At 31.9% G+C, this 19,432-nt stretch overlaps 2 protein-coding genes across 19 annotated transcripts; both read left to right on the top strand.

The window, feature by feature from the left end:
- Positions 1-322: 322 nt before the first annotated feature.
- Pp2A-29B (Protein phosphatase PP2A regulatory subunit A) lies at positions 323-16,059 on the top strand. 15 transcript variants are annotated; one of them, XM_080157636.1, is made up of 14 exons: positions 323-1,079; positions 1,211-1,431; positions 1,614-1,676; positions 1,857-1,911; positions 2,316-2,569; positions 2,680-2,776; positions 3,168-3,470; positions 8,346-8,528; positions 8,825-8,917; positions 9,146-9,206; positions 13,155-13,248; positions 14,580-15,229; positions 15,481-15,658; positions 15,796-16,059. In XM_080157636.1, exons 1-12 carry the CDS (start codon positions 894-896, stop codon positions 14,728-14,730), a joined length of 1,761 nt encoding a protein of 586 aa, XP_080013762.1. In that variant the 5' UTR covers positions 323-893; the 3' UTR covers positions 14,731-15,229; positions 15,481-15,658; positions 15,796-16,059. The 15 variants fall into 15 exon arrangements, with proteins under 15 accessions (XP_080013762.1, XP_080013749.1, XP_080013792.1 ...); XM_080157623.1 differs by having other exon boundaries at positions 15,490-15,658; XM_080157666.1 differs by having other exon boundaries at positions 14,580-15,220; positions 15,490-15,658; positions 15,850-16,059.
- Positions 15,333-19,328, top strand: LOC145316940 (androgen-induced gene 1 protein-like). 4 transcript variants are annotated; one of them, XR_013878776.1, is made up of 8 exons: positions 15,347-15,425; positions 16,060-16,194; positions 16,700-16,921; positions 17,410-17,496; positions 17,797-17,990; positions 18,361-18,478; positions 18,611-18,810; positions 19,214-19,328. XR_013878776.1 is itself a non-coding variant. In XM_080157803.1 (7 exons), the coding sequence occupies exons 2-6, from the start codon at positions 16,085-16,087 to the stop codon at positions 18,456-18,458; spliced, it is 711 nt and encodes a 236-aa protein (XP_080013929.1). In that variant the 5' UTR covers positions 15,347-15,425; positions 16,060-16,084; the 3' UTR covers positions 18,459-18,478; positions 18,611-18,881. The 4 variants fall into 4 exon arrangements, 2 of the variants coding, with proteins under 2 accessions (XP_080013916.1, XP_080013929.1); XR_013878772.1 differs by having other exon boundaries at positions 19,258-19,328; XM_080157803.1 differs by lacking the exon at positions 19,214-19,328 and having other exon boundaries at positions 18,611-18,881.
- Positions 19,329-19,432: the final 104 nt, after the last annotated feature.

Below are 19,432 nucleotides of genomic sequence, written 5' to 3' on the forward strand. Positions count from 1 at the left end.
TATTTCACCCAATTTACTAAAAGCCGCATTTTATATTTGATACTGCGAGGTTTTGTGGTGAAAAGGATTTTGATTTTACAGGGCTGTCAATTTTTTATTTCATCTTTTATTTTTATAGTGTAATTACCATTCGAGTTTACAAACATTAGTCAAAAATGTTAAAAAAATATTGTATGAATAAAATTAGCTAAAATTTAATTTTTTATCTCAGAAGAAAAGCAATTATTACACAATATTAAAAAAATTACTATCGACTTGGTTACCCTTAGAGTGAGCCAAAAGTTGTAAGGGAGGGCTGCAGCAAAATTTAGCACATAACTTATTTCATTAAACATATAATTTTAAGTTAATTTATTCTTCTTTTGTGTGGTTAATATATTAAAATACATAATTTAAATGTTTAGTGAATAATTTTGATGAAAGTGTTGATCTGCAATTTTAGTTTAAATGTTAAAGTATAACGTAAAAATAAAAACAAGATGAGGTCATACATACCGCATAAAGTTATGTTATCTTAATGTTTTGAAAGTGGTAGTTCAACAAAGTCCATTTATAGAGTTCAGATTCTTGAAGTAGGGATTCATTCAAATGTTTTGGTAGTAAGTTATGATATATATGTTATTAATAATTATCTCTTCCACATCTGTTTTGAAAGATACACCTTAAAACGTCTAATTTGTTATCATATAGGTACGTAATATTAAAAGAAAAATTATTGTTAGCATAAGTTTAATGAATGCCATATATATAACATAATTATTTCATTTAAGCAATAAATAACACACATTTATTTTCTAACGTATATATGTACCTAGTCGTTGATTTTTTATCGTTGAATTCTAAATATATTTTTATTTTAATTTCACTTTTAAGAACATATAATACCATCCAAAATGGCCAGAGATTCCGCAGATGATTCATTATACCCAATCGCCGTTCTTATCGACGAATTAAGAAATGAGGATGTTCAGCTGAGGTTGAACTCCATCAAGAAGCTCTCCACCATCGCTCTGGCTCTTGGTGTTGAAAGAACTAAGTCGGAGCTCATTCCTTTCTTGACTGACACTATCTATGATGAGGTGATTGTTAGGAAACGTTTTATAAAGAAATTAAATACCTTGGCATGTTTAGTTTATATTAGTTTTTATAATAAAAAGAATATTACTTTTTAACATTTCAGATTAATTATAGCTTTCATTTGTAATTTTAGGATGAAGTTCTTCTTGCTCTTGCGGAGCAGCTTGGTAACTTCACCCCTCTTGTCGGAGGAAAGGAACATGTTCATTGTCTCCTGCCCCCTCTTGAATCTCTGGCCACTGTCGAAGAAACAATTGTGAGAGACAAGGCTGTCGAGTCCCTGAGAACTATTGCAGAGGAACATTCTCCACAGGATCTAGAGGATCACTTTGTTCCCATGGTCAAACGCCTGACGTAAGCATTACTTTTTAAAAGATTGCATAATATTTGTAATATATTCATTAAGCCTAACATACTTCAACATTTTGTCATCGTAAAATAATCCTTAGTTATTACGTTTATAATTTTATTAAAGAACAAAGATAGGAGGATAATTGTGTTAAGGTCGTATTTAATCAATTTTTATATTTTTTTAGTGGTGGAGATTGGTTTACGAGCAGAACTTCAGCTTGCGGTCTTTACGCTTGTTGCTATGCAAGGTCAGTAATAAAGTTTTTGTAAATTTGATTAAATTTAATTAGCTTCCTTCTTAATTAAATTTTATTTAAAATAAACAGGATCTAACAGCGTTTATTGTATTATTTTTTAAAAGAAAATCTTAAGTTTAACTACCTAACAATTGAAGTTGATCTCTAAGTTAAATTTGATATATCTTTTAGAGTTTCCGCCCCAGTAAAGGCAGAGCTAAGAGCCCTTTTCAGAAACCTTTGCCAGGTAAATTTTAAAGAATTTTAAGATTGCTAACAAGGACAGTTAGAACAAAACATAAAAAAATCATAAAAAATGTCAAGTCTAGAACTATCTATTTTAATAAACTTTGAAATGTTATTGATAAAGATTATACCAAATATATATGTATAGGATAGAAAGAAGAGTTGTTCTTTATTACACAAAATTACTTTCGATAGATATTATATAAATGACAAAGAAATACTCTCAAGATCGTATGAATTGAAAATAGCTAGTTTAATCGAAATTATAGAATAACTAAAATTTATTTTAAAAAGCTTTTTAAAATACGAATATAAGGCATAAGTAATTAGGTATTAGGCATAAATTAGTTTGAAGACTCTAGAAATTATTTAAATTTTAAATAATGTACACAATTTAAATTTAAGGATGATACTCCAATGGTTCGTCGTGCCGCCAGCAGTAAACTTGGCGAGTTCGCTAAAGTTGTGGAGGTTGACAACCTCAAGACCGACCTGGTGCCGCTGTTTGTTAACCTTGCCCAGGATGAGCAGGACTCTGTGAGACTTCTGGCTGTCGAGGCTTGCATCAGCATTGCTGGTATCCTGCAACACGAGGATAAAGAACAGCTGGTTATGCCAACTCTCAGACAGTGTGTCGAGGATAAATCATGGAGAGTCAGGTAACCAGAATAATTTTAAGTTATTGATAAAAAAATTTATAAGGTACAAGGCTGACATGAGAAAAAAAATTATTGCTATACCTGTACATTTTAATTTTACAAACTTCCAGGTTTATGGTAGCGGACAGGTTTACTGACCTTCAGACCGCTGTAGGAAAGGAAATAACAAAAACTGACTTAGTTCCATCCTTCCAAAATCTTCTCAAGGTAACTATTCAATTAGTTGTTATAGCAAAATTCAACATTAACAAAACGGTTTTGTTTACTTTAATACAACTTATATAATTCCTATTTATTCCCATTAAAATCTTTTATTAATCTTTTTGATCATACCTTAAATATATTGCCTTTAACACAAAATATAAGAAGTAACCTATTATATAAAGTAGTAAAGTTTTTTTGCCTGAACTAAATTATCTATTTTGAGTAAGCTTCACATACGTCCCGGTATGGTTTTAGGCCATATGTGTAATTTTCAGAATCAGCCTTGGTACTGTTTTAAGCTATTTTCTAGCCCCTTATTGTCCTTTTGAATACGAGTCCATATATGCTAGGGGCGACCCCGCTTCTAGATTATAAAATAATTACTTGTGTTTAGGACTGTGAGGCTGAGGTTAGAGCTGCTGCCGCCCACAAGATGAAAGACTTCTGCTTGGCCCTGGACAAATCCATTCAGGAGGAGGTCATCATGACCCACTTGTTGCCCTGCGTTAAGGAGCTGGTCACAGACGCCAACCAACACGTAAAGTCTGCCATGGCTTCTGTCATCATGGGCCTGTCACCCATCCTTGGAAAGAACAATACTATTGAGCACCTGTTGCCCTTGTTTTTGTCCCAGTTGAAGGACGAGTGCCCCGAGGTCAGGCTCAATATCATCTCAAACCTAGACTGTGTCAATGAGGTACGTTCTATTATTTTTAGTTGCGCCTGTTCGTACGTTACTTATAGTTGTAAAAATACTGCTTACGTCCATTTTTTCCTTTTCTTTCGTATTCAAAGTAACTTCCTTTCACACACAAGTTCATCTAAATAAGGGGGGGGGGAAGTTTTGACACATTTGCGTAAACCTGGCACCCTGGCTTTATCTTTGGACTAAGAGGGTAGGTTATTAGGGATAAAATCATTCTTATATGATGAATTTCACGAAGTTTTAAGATTTTTTGGATAGGCCTCCAGGTTCCGGAGCTCCAGGCCTCCAGGTGGTCTCTGGACAGGTAAAAAAATAAAAAATTTCTTATTTGGACAGTTAGAGGTAAGTTTATAAAATAACATAACCTTCTTTTAATATATTATTTACATATTTGAAGAAAAAAATTACAATCGGCCTCCAGGTTCAGGTGCTGGAGGCCTCCAGGTGGCCTCTGGACAGGTAAAAAATCAAAATTTCTTATTTGGACAGTTAGAGGTAAGTTTATAAAACAACATAACCTTCTTCTAATATATTATTTACATATTTGAAGAAAAAAATTACAATCGGCCTCCAGGTTCAGGTGCTGCAGGCCTCCAGATGGCCTCTGGACAGGTAAAAAATCTAAATTTCTTATTAAAACAGTTAGAGGTAAGTTTACAAAACAACATAACCTTCTTTTAATATATTATTTACATATTTGAAGAAAAAATTAGGAACAGCCTTCAGGTTCAGGTGCTGCAGGCCTCCAGGTGGCCTCTGGACAGGTAAAAAATCAAAATTTCTAATTTGAACAGTTAGAGGTAAGTTTATTAAACAACATAAGCTTCTTTTAATATATTATTTAAATATTTGAAGAAAAAATTACAATCGGCTTCCAGGTTCAGGTGCTGCAGGCCTCCAGATGGCCTCTGGACAGGTAAAAAATCTAAATTTCTTATTAAAACAGTTAGAGGTAAGTTTATAAAACAACATAACCTTCTTTTAATATATTACTTACATATTTGAAGAAAAAATTAGGATCGGCCTCCAGGTTCAGGTGCTGCAGGCCTCCAGGTGGCCTCTGGACAGGTAAAAAATAAAAATTTCTAATTTGAACAGTTAGAGGTAAGTTTATTAAACAACATAAGCTTCTTTTAATATATTATTTATATATTTGAAGAAAAAATTACAATCGGCTTCCAGGTTCTGGTGCTGCAGGCCTCCAGATGGCCTCTGGACAGGTAAAAAATCTAAATTTCTTATTAAAACAGTTAGAGGTAAGTTTATAAAACAACATAACCTTCTTTTAATATATTACTTACATATTTGAAGAAAAAATTAAGACCAGCCTCCAGGTTCAGGTGGTGCAGGCCTCCAGGTGGCCTCTGGAAAGGTAAAAAATCAAAATTTCTTATTTGAACAGTTAGAGGTAAGTTTATAAAACAAAATAACCTTTTTTTAATATATTACTTACATATTTGGAGAAAAAATTACAATCGGCTTCCAGGTTCAGGTGCTGCAGGCCTCCAGATGGCCTCTGGACAGGTAAAAAATCTAAATTTCTTATTAAAACAGTTAGAGGTAAGTTTACAAAACAACATAACCTTCTTTTAATATATTATTTACATATTTGAAGAAAAAATTAGGATCAGCCTTCAGGTTCAGGTGCTGCAGGCCTCCAGGTGGCCTCTGGACACGACAGGTAAAAAATCAAAATTTCTAATTTGAACAGTTAGAGGTAAGTTTATTAAACAACATAAGCTTCTTTTAATATATTATTTAGATATTTGAAGAAAAAATTACAATCGGCTTCCAGGTTCAGGTGCTGCAGGCCTCCAGATGGCCTCTGGACAGGTAAAAAATCTAAATTTCTTATTAAAACAGTTAGAGGTAAGTTCATAAAACAACATAACCTTCTTTTAATATATTACTTACATATTTGAAGAAAAAATTAGGATCGGCCTCCAGGTTCAGGTGCTGCAGGCCTCCAGGTGGCCTCTGGACAGGTAAAAAAATCAAAATTTCTTGTTTGAACAGTTAGAGGTAAACTTGTAAAACAAAGTAAGCATATTTTCAAATGTTATTTATGTATTTCAGGTATAACCTTAAAAATATTTACCTCAATAATTGAAAATAAACATATTTTTTTATTATATTACTTACCTACCTCATTGATATCAAAAATTCAAATTACCTTCCATATTTTATACTAGGGACCGTTGGGAATCAATAATAATATAATAAATAATATATTAAAAGAAGGTTATGTTGTTTTATAAGTTGACCTTAAATTTTGATTTTTTACCTGTCCAGAGGCCACCTGGAGGCCTGCAGCACCTGAACCTGGAGGCCAAGGGGGGGGGGAAGTTTTGACACATTTGCGTAAACAGGGAGCATAGGCTTTATCTTTGGACTGAGAGGATAGGTTATTAGGGATAAATCATTCTTATATGATGAATTTTCCCAAGTTTTAAGATTTTTTTGATAGGCCTCCAGGTTCCGGAGCTCCAGGCCTCCAGGTCCTCTCTGTACAGGTAAAAATTAAAAAAAAAATTTTTTTTTTAAGAGTTAGAAGTCAACCTATGAAACAAAATATGCATATTTTTGAATGTTATTCACATATTTAAAGAAAAAAATGCAAATTTTGTTTCATAAGTTGACTTCTAACTCTTCAAAAAAAAATTTTTTTTTAATTTTTACCTGTACAGAGAGGACCTGGAGGCCTGGAGCTCCGGAACCTGGAGGCCTATCCAAAAAATCTTAAAACTTGGGAAAATTCATCATATAAGAATGATTTAATCCCTAATAACCTATCCTCTCAGTCCAAAGATAAAGCCTATGCTCCCTGTTTACGCAAATGTGTCAAAACTTCCCCCCCCCTTGTAATTTTTTCTTGAAATATTTAAATAATATATTTAAAGAAGGTTATGTTGTTTTATAAACTTACCTCTAACTGTTCAAATAAGAAATTTTGATTTTTTACCTGTCCAGATGCCACCTGGAGGCCTCCAGCACCTGAACCTGGAGGCCAATTGTAATTTTTTCTTCAAATATTTAAATAATATATTAAAAGAAGGTTATGTTGTTTTATAAACTTACCTCTAACTGTTCAAATAAGAAATTTTGATTTTTTACCTGTCCAGAGGCCACCTGGAGGCCTTCAGCACCTGAACCTGGAGGCCAATTGTAATTTTTCTTGAAATATTTAAATAATATATTAAAAGAAGGTTATGTTGTTTTTTTATAAACTTACCTCTAACTGTTCAAATAAGAAATTTTGATTTTTTACCTGTCCAGAGGCCACCTGGAGGCCTCCAGCACCTGAACCTGGAGGCAAATTGTAATTTTTCTTGAAATATTTAAATAATATATTAAAAGAAGGTTATGTTGTTTTATAAACTTACCTCTAACTGTTCAAATAAGTAAATTTAGATTTTTTACCTGTCCAGAGGCCACCTGGAGGCCTCCAGCATTTGAACCTGGAGGCCAATCGTAATTTTTTCTTCAAATATTTAAATGATATATTAAAAGAAGGTTATGTTGTTTTATAAACTTACCTCTAACTGTATAAATAAGAAATTTTGATTTTTTACCTGTCCAGAGGCCACCTGGAGGCCTGCAGCACCTGAACCTGGAGGCCGATTGTAATTTTTTCTTCAAATATGTAAATAATATATTAAAAGAAGGTTATGTTGTTTTATAAACTTACCTCTAACTGTCCAAATAAGAAATTTTGATTTTTTACCTGTCCAGAGGCCACCTGGAGGCCTCCAGCACCTGAACCTGGAGGGTGATCCTAATTTTTTCTTCAAATATGTAAATAATATATTAAAAGAAGGTAATGTTGTTTTATAAGTTTACCTCTAACTGTCCAAATAAGAAATTTTGATTTTTTACCTGTCCAGAGGCCACCTGGAGGCCTCCAGCACCTGAACCTGGAGGCCGATTTCAATTTTTTCTTCAAATATGTAAATAATATATTAAAAGAAGGTTATGTTGTTTTATAAACTTACCTCTAGCTGTCCTAATAAGAAATTTTGATATTTTACCTGTCCAGAGGCCACCTGGAGGCCTCTAGCACCTGAACCTGGAGGCCGATTGTAATTTTTTCTTCAAATATGTAAATAATATATTAAAAGAAGGTTATGTTGTTTTATAAACTTACCTCTAACTGTCCAAATAAGAAATTTTGATTTTTTACCTGTCCAGAGGCCACCTGGAGGCCTCCAGCACCTGAACCTGGAGGCCGATCCTAATTTTTTCTTCAAATATGTAAATAATATAATAAAAGAAGGTAATGTTGTTTTATAAGTTTACCTCTAACTGTCCAAATAAGAAATTTTGATTTTTTACCTGTCCAGAGGCCACCTGGAGGCCTCCAGCACCTGAACCTGGAGGCCGATTGTAATTTTTTCTTCAAATATGTAAATAATATATTAAAAAAAGGTTATGTTGTTTTATAAACTTACCTCTAGCTGTCCTAATAAGAAATTTTGATTTTTTACCTGTCCAGAGGCCACCTGGAGGCCTCCAGCACCTGAACTTGGAGGCCGATTGTAATTTTTTCTTCAAATATGTAAATAATATATTAAAAGAAGGTTATGTTGTTTTATAAACTTACCTCTAACTGTCTAAATAAGAATTTTTTTATTTTTTTACCTGTCCAGAGACCACCTGGAGGCCTGGAGCTCCGGAACCTGGAGGCCTATCCAAAAAATCTTAAAACTTCGTGAAATTCATCATATAAGAATGATTTTATCCCTAATAACCTACCCTCTCAGTCCAAAGATAAAGCCAGGGTGCCAGGTTTACGCAAATGTGTCAAAACTTCCCCCCCCCTTGTTTCACACATATAAAATTTCTAGTTTCTAATAAAACTTCCTTCAGGTTATCGGTATTCAGCAATTGTCCCAGTCCCTACTGCCAGCTATTGTTGAGTTGGCCGAAGATTCTAAGTGGAGAGTTAGGTTGGCTATCATTGAGTACATGCCTCTGCTTGCTGGACAACTAGGAGTAGAGTTCTTCAATGAGAAGCTCAACAGCCTCTGCATGTCTTGGCTTATTGATCAGGTATTGTATTCATAATGGAACATAGTCTATGGAATTAAGTGAATTATAAAGAATCAAGAATAATTTAGTCCTTAAGATGTTCACGAAAAAAATAACTTTAGAGTAAAAACATACCAATTCAAGTATAGGAAATTAGTGGCGGGTAAATAGTATTTTTTTGAAAGGAGTTTAAAAAATGGGCTGATAAAAGTTAGAAATAGTCTCAAAATGGAATACTATTAAAATAAAGAAACCACAAGATAAAACGTTGTTATAAACATTTAAACTTGTTAATTGACCAACTTCTTTTATTCTAGGTTTACGCAATCCGTGAGGCGGCAGCCAACAATCTAAAGAAGCTAGTTGAAAAATTTGGCACAGAATGGGCACAACAAACTGTTATCCCCAAGGTGATGCAACTTTTTATTATGTATTGTGTTGTGTTGATAAGGAATTTAATTAAGTAGTTTTCAAGCAATTTTTTTTTTCATAACACCTTTCTTTTCGTAACAATAAGAGAAAAATCACAAAGAATTTATGCGACTGCTAAATGAGATAGTCTAGTCTTGTCATTCTATATATGTATATCTTTAAAGCTCGTTAATGAATTATCTGTTTTAATTTAATAATTTGTTTAGGTTATTGCAATGTCTAAGGATCAGAATTATCTGCACAGAATGACTTGTCTTTTCTGCATTGGTAAGTACAAATTATTTATTTTTATTAAAAAGTGAATTTTACATCATTTAGATTTTCTTTCGTCCCACTGCACATTGGGGCAAATCAACCAAAAAGGGGATTTAATTATTTAGTACCCTTAAAATTCATCTCACAAAATTTTTTTTGTAGGTAATTTAACAACAAATAAATTTGCTTTTATGTTTTTTTCTGTCATTTGAAAGGAACATGGAGATAAAGGTCATTTTATGAAGGTAGATTACCAGATTAACCCCTCCCGAAAATAGCCCCCCCTTACCCTATCTATCTATCCATCAATCTATACATCTATCTATCCATCTATCTATCCATCTATCTATCCATCTATCTATCCATCTATCTATCCATCTATCTATCCATCTATCTATCCATCTATCTATCCATCTATCTATCCATCTATCTATCCATCTATCTATCCATCTATCTATCCATCTATCTATCCATCTATCTATCCATCTATCTATCCATCTATCTATCCATCTATCTATCCATCTATCTATCCATCTATCTATCCGTCTATCTATCCATCTATCTATCCATCTATCTATCCATCTATCTATCCATCTATCTATCCATCTATCTATCCATCTATCTATCCATCTGTCTATCCATCTATATATCGATCCATCTATCTATCCATCAACTATTCATCTCTTTATCCATTAACTATAAATTTATCCATCCATCAATCTATCCATCAATCTATCCCTCTATCTATCCATCCATCTATCCATCCATCTATCCATCTGATTATCCATTTACTTATCCATCTATCTATCCATATATCTATTCATCTATCTATTCATCTATCTATCCATTTATCCATCCATCAACTATCTTGAATTTCGTGTTTAAAATGTCTAATTAGAGGTTTTGGTTATCAGAGCAATATGAGAATTTTTTAGTAGCGCAGCTACCCTATCACTAGCTTTTTGGGCCCTTTAAAGCGTAACTATGTCAATTTAGTCCGATTTTAGTGTTCAAAGTGTCAAATTTGGGGTCATGGAATTCATTTCAGTAGGAGGGGAGGGGATGGTGTAAATGGGGGTGGATGGGGATCCTTATTTTAGCAAGCTACAAGTTTCACTTTATTTTTATGTTTAATAAATCCATTATAAATGTGGGCATGATTAACATAAATTTTTATTAACTAATATCTATATTTATAATGATATTATGATTCTTGTTTACTGTTTATATGTATATATGTATATGTTTAATTTGCCCCAAGAGGTAATTAAACAAGGATGACAACATCCATGAAAGAAGCGAAGCTCTGAAATGGAAGGACAAACGAACATTAACACTTGTGAAGTGTCAGAACTGTCTATACAAAATTGTATTTAAAACTGATTAAATACATGATACTGTTTGAGGACATACTGACGTTTTTAGGACTTGATTATAGAGATGCTTCGCTTATAACATTACAGATTATTGAAATAGGAATCAGTATTAAAAAAATCAGATGAATAGGATATTTTTAACATTCAAAACCATTATTTGTTGTCAAAAAAGTAAAAATCAGCTTGTTATAAATGGATGTACGGACTTTCTGGTAACGATTATAGAGTTGCTGTGCTTTCTAAGTCGTACCTAACTGTTGTAGAAATCAGCATGAAAAGTTTGAGATCGATAGGACAATTCTAGCCTGTTTAAGTTAAGTAAAAGAGCTAACTGTACCAGACGTAAGGACGGACCGACCCTAATTATAGAAATATGAAAAAAATTTAGGGGGATTTTTATTTTTGAAAAAGAGCTTTAAACAACCACAGGACCAGTAAATATATTTCCTGAAGAGTAGAATTCAATCAATTTAGTGGTTAGCGAGATCTTAAGGGATGGGCGGACAGACAAACAGACATCAAGCTACTTTGTATTATATATTAACACCTAGGGATCTAAGGAACAAAACAATAACCGATTAATATGTACATCCCCAATATTGATACATATTTAATAAATGTACATATTCAATTAATTATATTACAAAATTATTTGTCTGTAGATGACAATTAGTGGTTGAAAAATTTTGACACTCATCTTAATGAACCAACCAATAAAAAATCAATTAAATTTCCTGAAGTTCTTATGCTAACGAATATAAAAACGTTATTATAAAACTTTGAAGTTTGGGGACTAGTGTAATTAACAGTCCCCTCCCTTTCTAAATAAAACTGATAACGTTAAACATGAATACCATGTAACTACATAATTTAAAATCAAAGCATTACCAATAGACAGACAGATAGACTACTTGCTAATTCCAATTTAGAATGATTATAAGAACCTCACGTTATTTGCATATTAACTTTACCTTTCCGCAGTGAGGTAGCCCGGACATTGGGCTGTTTATAACACTAGTCCCCAAAGTTTTACAGTTGTGTGTTCAAACGTTTTAGCTACTAACTTTAATCTACACAAGGGGTAATTTTGTGTATTATCATTGGGGATGTACAACAATTTATTGAGCTTTGTCTTATCCCTTTAGATCCCTGATATTTGTAATAATCTATAGAAACGATTATTCAGTTACATTAAAACATCAAACATAAAAAGGTTTAGATTTAGGTTTAGCCCCCCCCCCCCCTTCCTCCCGTCTCCATCATTTAGTGCAATAGAACTTGAAAATATTCATTATCAACTTTAATTCAAAGTCTAATCAAATAAATATTTCTTATAACTATGTTTTTGCGTCTTTTATCTATATGTATTACATCTTTCATTTTGACTTTAAAAGCGCATTTAAAAGATTTTCCTAACAAAGTTTTCGTGCACCCAGCCTCAGAAAACGCGCTAAAAACCCCTACGGGGGCGCGGGGGGGTAAATGAAACCAGTACTGGCGATTAAAATATGTCTTTGGGTAATCAAATATCGTTTTTTTAGCCGGCGACACCCGGCGAAAACATGTTTTCTCTTACTGTCTACTTAAATGTTGATTAAAAAACAAACAAAAAAAACTAAAATCTTGACTTCAACTATAATTATTTAGGACTAATTTCTTCAATTTGTGTTTTTTTCTTTTATACTGTCAAAATATATGTAATGCATGACTCATCAGAAGTTATTTTGTCTAATTACGTTAATTCTAAGGGATTTTATAATACTTTTAAAATTGTTGGTGAAACACAAAAAGTATGCCTTTTTCTGTAAGAAATTTTTTGCATTTCTTGACTTCCATGCATTAGAATGCTTACTTAAAAAGCGTATTTTTACGATTCCTTTGAAATCTGATGTACATTGGGTATTATAATACTCATAGAATGTTTAAAACTTGATTTGGGGGTGGTGAATTGTTGCCCCTTGTTGCCCCTATGTGCACTGCATTATTTTGCTGTGAACTTTAACTTAGGAATTTTAGAATCGTCCTTTCTATTGTTTGCTGATTTATGTGATTTTGTTGAAGTTTAGAAATTACTAACATTATTTTGTCAACACGCGTTCCTCTAGACTATTCTGATTTGGTTTAATAATCAAATCACATAGATATATTTATATAAGTCTTTTGAAGAAATTATGTTCATATTAAACAAGCATCCTGTATTACAGTAATTTTTTCACAGATTATAAGAGTATGTTTTTACAGATATCTATTATTCTACTTGATATTGAATTTAAAAAGCGCTTTCACGCTATGGTTGTCAAATGTCGTTTGTCTGATTTGTTGAGCTTTGCTTTAATGGATGTTGTCATTCTTGATTTATTTTTACTACTTTGAGCAATATGATTGATAATTTATTAGTTGTGCAATAAATAAAAATACAAAAGATTAAATTGCGCTAACCGACTTCAAACATATTGAACGTTCTTTATTCTTGTTAATGTTATGTACACATATACTCAGACATTACAATGAAATCATGTTAACATAAAAGTAGACTTGTTTAACGTTGATTTTACAATTGTCATTTGAGAGTAAATCTTTCTAGATGTTCTTGGTGAAGCTTGTGGCGCTGACATTACAGAGAGACTCTTGTTGCCTACAGTCTTGGGAATGGCTACTGACAGTGTTGCTAACGTCAGGTATAATTTTGTTTATGATACCTGACTTTATTCAGATTGTCTTATTCTACTGTTTGTTTACAATTTTATTTATGTTTTGGTCCTAATCTTGAAATAAACGAGGATGAGGATTTTCGCTAGGATCTTTGTTAAACAAAACCAACAAAATAAAAATAAAAATATCAGTAGATTCTTCTACATTACTGTATGCATATTTGATGGATAACGGATAAACCTTAAGATTTGTAACAGCACAACTAAAATTGTTAAAATAATATTATAGTTATTTCTCGCATCGTATTATAAACAGCTTTCCGCGGATATAAAATGTACAATGATAAGATTAAAACCAGATTTTATATTCATAGAAAACTGACTTAAACTATGCTAGATGCTTCGTAGGGATCCCCCGGATATAATTTTTAAAAGCGAAGCTTTTCTATAATTAGGGTCGGTCCGTCCGTCCGTACGTCCGTCCGTCCGTACGTCCGTAACGGATAGCTTTTTTCGTTAATTTAGACATGTTAGAATTGTCCTATCGATTTCAAATTTTGCATGGTGATTCCTTTAGTAGTTAGGTACGATTTAGAAAGCGTAGCAACTCTATAATCATTACCAAAATGTCCGTACGTCCATTTTAAACATGTTGATTTTTTAACTTTTTTAAATAGCTTTTTTCGTTAATTTAGGCATGTTATAATTGTCCTATCGATTTAAAATTTTGCATGGTGATTCCTGTAATAGTTAGGTACGATTTAGAAAGCGTAGCAACTCTATAATCATTACCAAAATGTCCGTACGTCCATTTTAAACATGTTGATTTTTTTACTTTTTTAAATAGCTTTTTTTCGTTAATTTAGGCATGTTATAATTGTCCTATCGATTTCAAATTTTGCATGGTGATTCCTGTAATAGTTAGGTACGAGTTAGAAAGCGTAGCAACTCTATAATCATTACCAGAATGTCCGTACGTCCATTTTAAACATGTTGATTTTTTTTTACATTTTTAACAACAAATTTGTATGTGACCTAATTATCTGATTGGTCTGATTTTTGGTATACTGATTCCTAGGATAACAAAGTACAATATTAAAAGCGAAGCAACTCTATAATCAAGTCCTAAAAATGTAAGTATGTCCATAATCATTGTCCTGTATCAAGCAGTTTTTCAACAAATTTACTTACAATTTTGCTTTGATTCTTATACATTCGCATTCTGATTATTCAGTTCTGACATTATACAAGTCTTAATGTCCGTTTGTCCTTCCATTTCAGAGCTTCGCTTTTATGGATGTTGTCATCCTTGTTAGCTGAAAAAATTGTTTCGAAAGTAATACTGATGTACATATTAGGTTCAACGTTGCAAAGACCCTGCAGCACATTATTGCCGTGTTGCCCAGCTCTGCCCAGCAGGCCCAGGTCAAGCCTTGCCTAGACAAGCTCAACAATGACTCGGACTTTGACGTGCGCTACTACGCCAGCGAAGCCGCCATGGCCTTCTAAACTAAGCAAATGGTCGAGAAGTCTACATAAAACCACCAGGGACAGGGACAATTTAGCTTAAATAATAGTATAACATGAAAGGCAAAGATTTAAAAAAATCATTTAGAAATTAAACAAGTCACAATAACCGGTGTAAGTATGAGAAAAAATTAAGATAATCTTATGCTTACTAAACTTAACATTCTCTTTCTTAAATATGCTCTTTCATGTTTTATTATTTGTAAGAACTAAATGTTCCTGTCCCTGCAATTAACACAATTATTTGGAGGCTTGGGATGTCGAATATTATCAAATTGCTAAACTTGCTAAATTAATGTTTTTAGATTTGAATAAATATTGGATAAAAAGCAGTATGTCTTTTAACAGTTACGAAAATTACTCATTAGATATAAAACAAAACAAAAATAGTAGTTAAGATAAAAAATATGCTGCTTTTTATCCTGTAAAATGTATGTTTAAAATGTCTAATAAGCACTACTGTACTCATGCTGTAACTTAAGTAGGGTTTTAGAATTAATGTTTCTTAACAAGTTAGAATAGATAATGTTATTGTTATCTTTTGTTTTTAATGTTGTGTGTATTTTCAATTAATTGATAAGCTTTGCAATATTTCAAATGATAATAAGTACAGCTAAACAAAACTTACTAAAACTGACATTTTCCTACAAACTGTTTTATCAACAACGTTTAAGAAGGTAAACTATTGTTTTATTAGCTAGTTATAAAAATAAAACAAACAAAAAACATGAGTACTTTAAGTTTTTATTATTTTCATAATCATTTTTTCTATTTTATGTACTTCTATTGTACATTTTATTGTGCTATTAGTACAATCGTAACCAAATCCCAGTATCATATAATATTATATTTGATTTCATTTTGTGTTAAACTCTGATTATATTCTATTTTACATCATTTTATTTTAAAAGTAACTTAGTCCAAAAATTTTATCATTCAATACATTTCTACTTCTTAATACTATAAACAAGATTTTTCAATAATGCTATTTATATTTATTACTTTTAATAGTTATTTTATCATAAAATGTTAAAATATAAATAACAGTTAACCATTTACAATTTTCCCCTTAAATTATTTTTAGTTTAACACACTTATTAGAATAGTAATGCAAACACAGTTGACGCATTTCTTTCTTTTTTCTTTACACAATTTTATATCATTAACCATTACGTGTTCTATTGTTGTAAAAAAAATTAAAAGTTTTAAAGATTCATTTTAACCTGCCACAATTGTATTAACCCTGTTTTACTTCAAATTGTGACACGTTAAAGTGAGATAAGTTAATTAATCTTAGTCTCCTTTTTTCAGGTGTTAGGTTCTAGACTCTTTAAAAATGGGGTTTCTAACTGCTTCTTTACATTTGGTGGGATTTACAAGCTTTGCATGGGCAATATATTATGATGCTTGGATTTTAGAACTGCCGGAACATATTCATTCTAAAAGGTAAACTATTATGCTTCCAATTAGGGTTGGCAATCCGGATCCGGAATCCGCCCAATTTTTGGCCAATGGACATATGTAGCACTTAATTAAAAAAAAATTAAAAATCCTTTTAAAATATTGCTAGAATCCGGAATCCGCAAGGAATTCGCCACTTTTTTTGACGGATTCTTTAAGAATCCGAATCCGGCCCAAAAATTCGACGGATTGCCATCACTACTTCCAATATAAGTATCAAAGTTTTCAAAGAATAATGATAATTAATCAGATTAATTTTAAGAAAAACTTGTTTCTTATTGCATGAAGCATAAACGCGAAAAAAAACATTTTATCAATTCAATTTCACCCGTCTAACATTAGAGCTCAATGTATATTGTCAAGTCTTTTTCTTTTATAAAACTCGCAAATAACACAGTAATTTATAGTTAATGATATTGTGACTTTTGTCGTCAAGATATAAAAGAATACTTTTAAAAGATTTAATAACTATTTGTATGCAATTTATTAGCGAGAGTTATGGTGGATTGGCCAAGTACCTGACCTTTCTGAACATGTGTCTACAATGTTTGTTCTTTGCCATCTGTCTCCTCCATGATATAACCTCCAGCAAATTCATCAAGAAAACCAAAGATATCATGTTCGCTTCTGCAGCCTTTCCTATCGGTATTTTTGTTGGTGTCATTTTCTGGGGATTGTGGTCGGTTGATAGAGAGCTCATTTTTCCTAAAAAGTAAGTTTTTTTCTATAGGTACTAAATGTAACACTACTATATCAGACAATTGTCATAATGCGAAATTAATGCTATTAAATTCTTAGCTCTGTTTCCTAATGATTCCGAAACGTTTTTTTCTCCCATTCAAACTGGTTCTAAAAAATGCACGTTTTTCATTGTTTCCTAGAGAATCCAAAAGAAATATATATATTATGGTATCCTGATTTCTCAGGCTACTGTGTAAAAAATTATACATTATTTGAAGTTTTTATCTTTTTTTGTTTGCACGTTCTAATATCTTGCATCTAGGGGATCTGTTCTCAAAGGGGTAAGACGGGAGCAGAAAAATAGTCTTAAGCCCAGGGCTCAAATCTAAAAATAATATAGCCTATATAATTCAGATGCCTATGTGAAGCGTTCCTATAAAGGGAAACTTAATTATATCAGACAAAAAACAGTTTATTAGGAAGGTGGATAAAACTTAACTTAAGATTGATATTTCTTAGGCTAGACGGTCATTTCCCAGTATGGTTAAATCATCTTATGCATACAACTGTTCTCCCTCTGCAACTTGGCGAACTTACATTTTCTAGGTAAAATCATTTCTTGTATTTCTTGAAAATGTCAAGCTTTGCCAAAGACTAATTTAATAGAAAATATATAACAAATCTTGAGATGTAGATAAATGTAATTTTAGAAGCTACGTTCCTTCGACATCTGATTAAGATTCTCCGTCAGAAATCAAGTATTCTCATCAAAATAAGTTAAGGACGAATAAATGGACAAAATGAGCATTCGATTCCATCCATAATCTTTTGAAGTTTATGCAATTATTGATAACAAGTATGATTTAAAAGTTAATTTCTAACTACTACTTTTAATGAAATATTTAGTCACAAGTATCCCTCCCGTGTTATTGGTGGAACAATCAACTCTGCCCTAACTTTGAGCTACCTCATCTGGATACACGTCATCTATCACTACGGAGGCTTCTGGGTGTATCCTGTCTTCAGGGTGTTAACACCCACTGTTAGACCATTTTTCATGGCTTTCTGCTGTCTACTGGGCTTTACTTTCTACATCGCAGGTATGCGAAAACTTTCAGTAGTGTAGCTATTTCATGTTTAGGGTACGTCCGTCTTTAAGGCTCACGTTTAAGCTGATCCGATAATTCTTGAATATAAGTTTTATAAACAATTACCTTTTATCTTATTAAACTGTAGATGATATAATTACTATTCTTTTTTTTGCTTTTTGCCAGCATGTTGCTATGCTATCAATTAAAATGATTTTAAAGAATACAGCATTAGAGACCATTTTAGCGATATGCAACCTAGCAGTTTTAATACCTTGAGTTTTTAAAGATCCAGTTCTGCTGTAGGATACTTTTTATATCCTCAAATTTTTTTTTTCTATTAAGAGATGATTCCACAATATAAAAATTTGTCTTTATTTAGGTGAAAAAATGAATAGCATAATCTGGAGAAAAGATTCTGGAAAACAAAATACTAAACCTCAGCCGTCAGCTAGAAGAAAAGCTAAAAAAGATAATTGAATCCTCTAGTCATAATTGAAGTCTTTTTATTGCACCTTAAGAAAACTTTTTTGCATTTAATCATTTCCTTAAATAAAAACTAAAACGAATAAAGTAATTTGTTAAAAAAAAAAAAGATTAAGTTTTAATTGGGTGTAATAAAACTTACCTAGATACTTAAATACTCAAGTTTACAATCATGACAATAAGCGTTTTACATTTATGCATTTTAATTATAGGGTAAAAATTTAGAGTATTTTTATTTAAAATTACAATCTTTGTTCTTTTATCTGTGATTTTGTTTTTACCGGTGACGTATTTTTTGTCATATAATTCAAAAATACCTAAATCCTTGAAGATATCTATGATGGGGGTGAATATTCTGCAAATTTGAACCTGCTAAAGGGGGTGGGGGGAAATAAAAAATATGTGGATGGGGGAAAAGTGTAAAAATTAAGAGAACTGAAAACATTTTATTCCATTTTTCTCCCCTCCTTGGTGAAAAAATTTTGCAAATTTGAACCTGCTAAAGGGGGTGGGGGGAAATAAAAAATATGTGGATGGGGGAAAAGTGTAAAAATTAAGAGAACTGAAAACATTTTATTCCATTTTTCTCCCCTCCTTGGTGAAAAAAAAATAAAAGAATATTGGAGGGGGGAAAATATGAATAAAATAAGGAGTCCTGAAAATATTTTTCTATTTTTTCCTCTTTCTTGCTGGAAAAAAGTAGGAGGGGAAAAAAAATAAGAATAAGGGGAAAAATGAATCTTGTGCAGAATATACACCCCTAAATTCTATGATATTGATATTTAATACCTAGTTTTCTTATGTTGAGTTAATGTTTTCTTTATTATGTTAAAATTACACAAAAATAAATTTAGAACATTATTATTCCACTTTCTAGTCATATATTGTCACAATATACAAAGGGGGGGGGCGAAAGTGACACTTTTTGAAACCAAAACTAAAAGTCAAAGGAACTCAACTAAAAAAAG

This window comes from Acartia tonsa, chromosome 1 (genome assembly GCF_053477335.1).
Source record: "Acartia tonsa isolate MP-2025a chromosome 1, ASM5347733v1, whole genome shotgun sequence".
Taxonomy (NCBI): Eukaryota; Metazoa; Arthropoda; class Copepoda; order Calanoida; family Acartiidae; genus Acartia; species Acartia tonsa.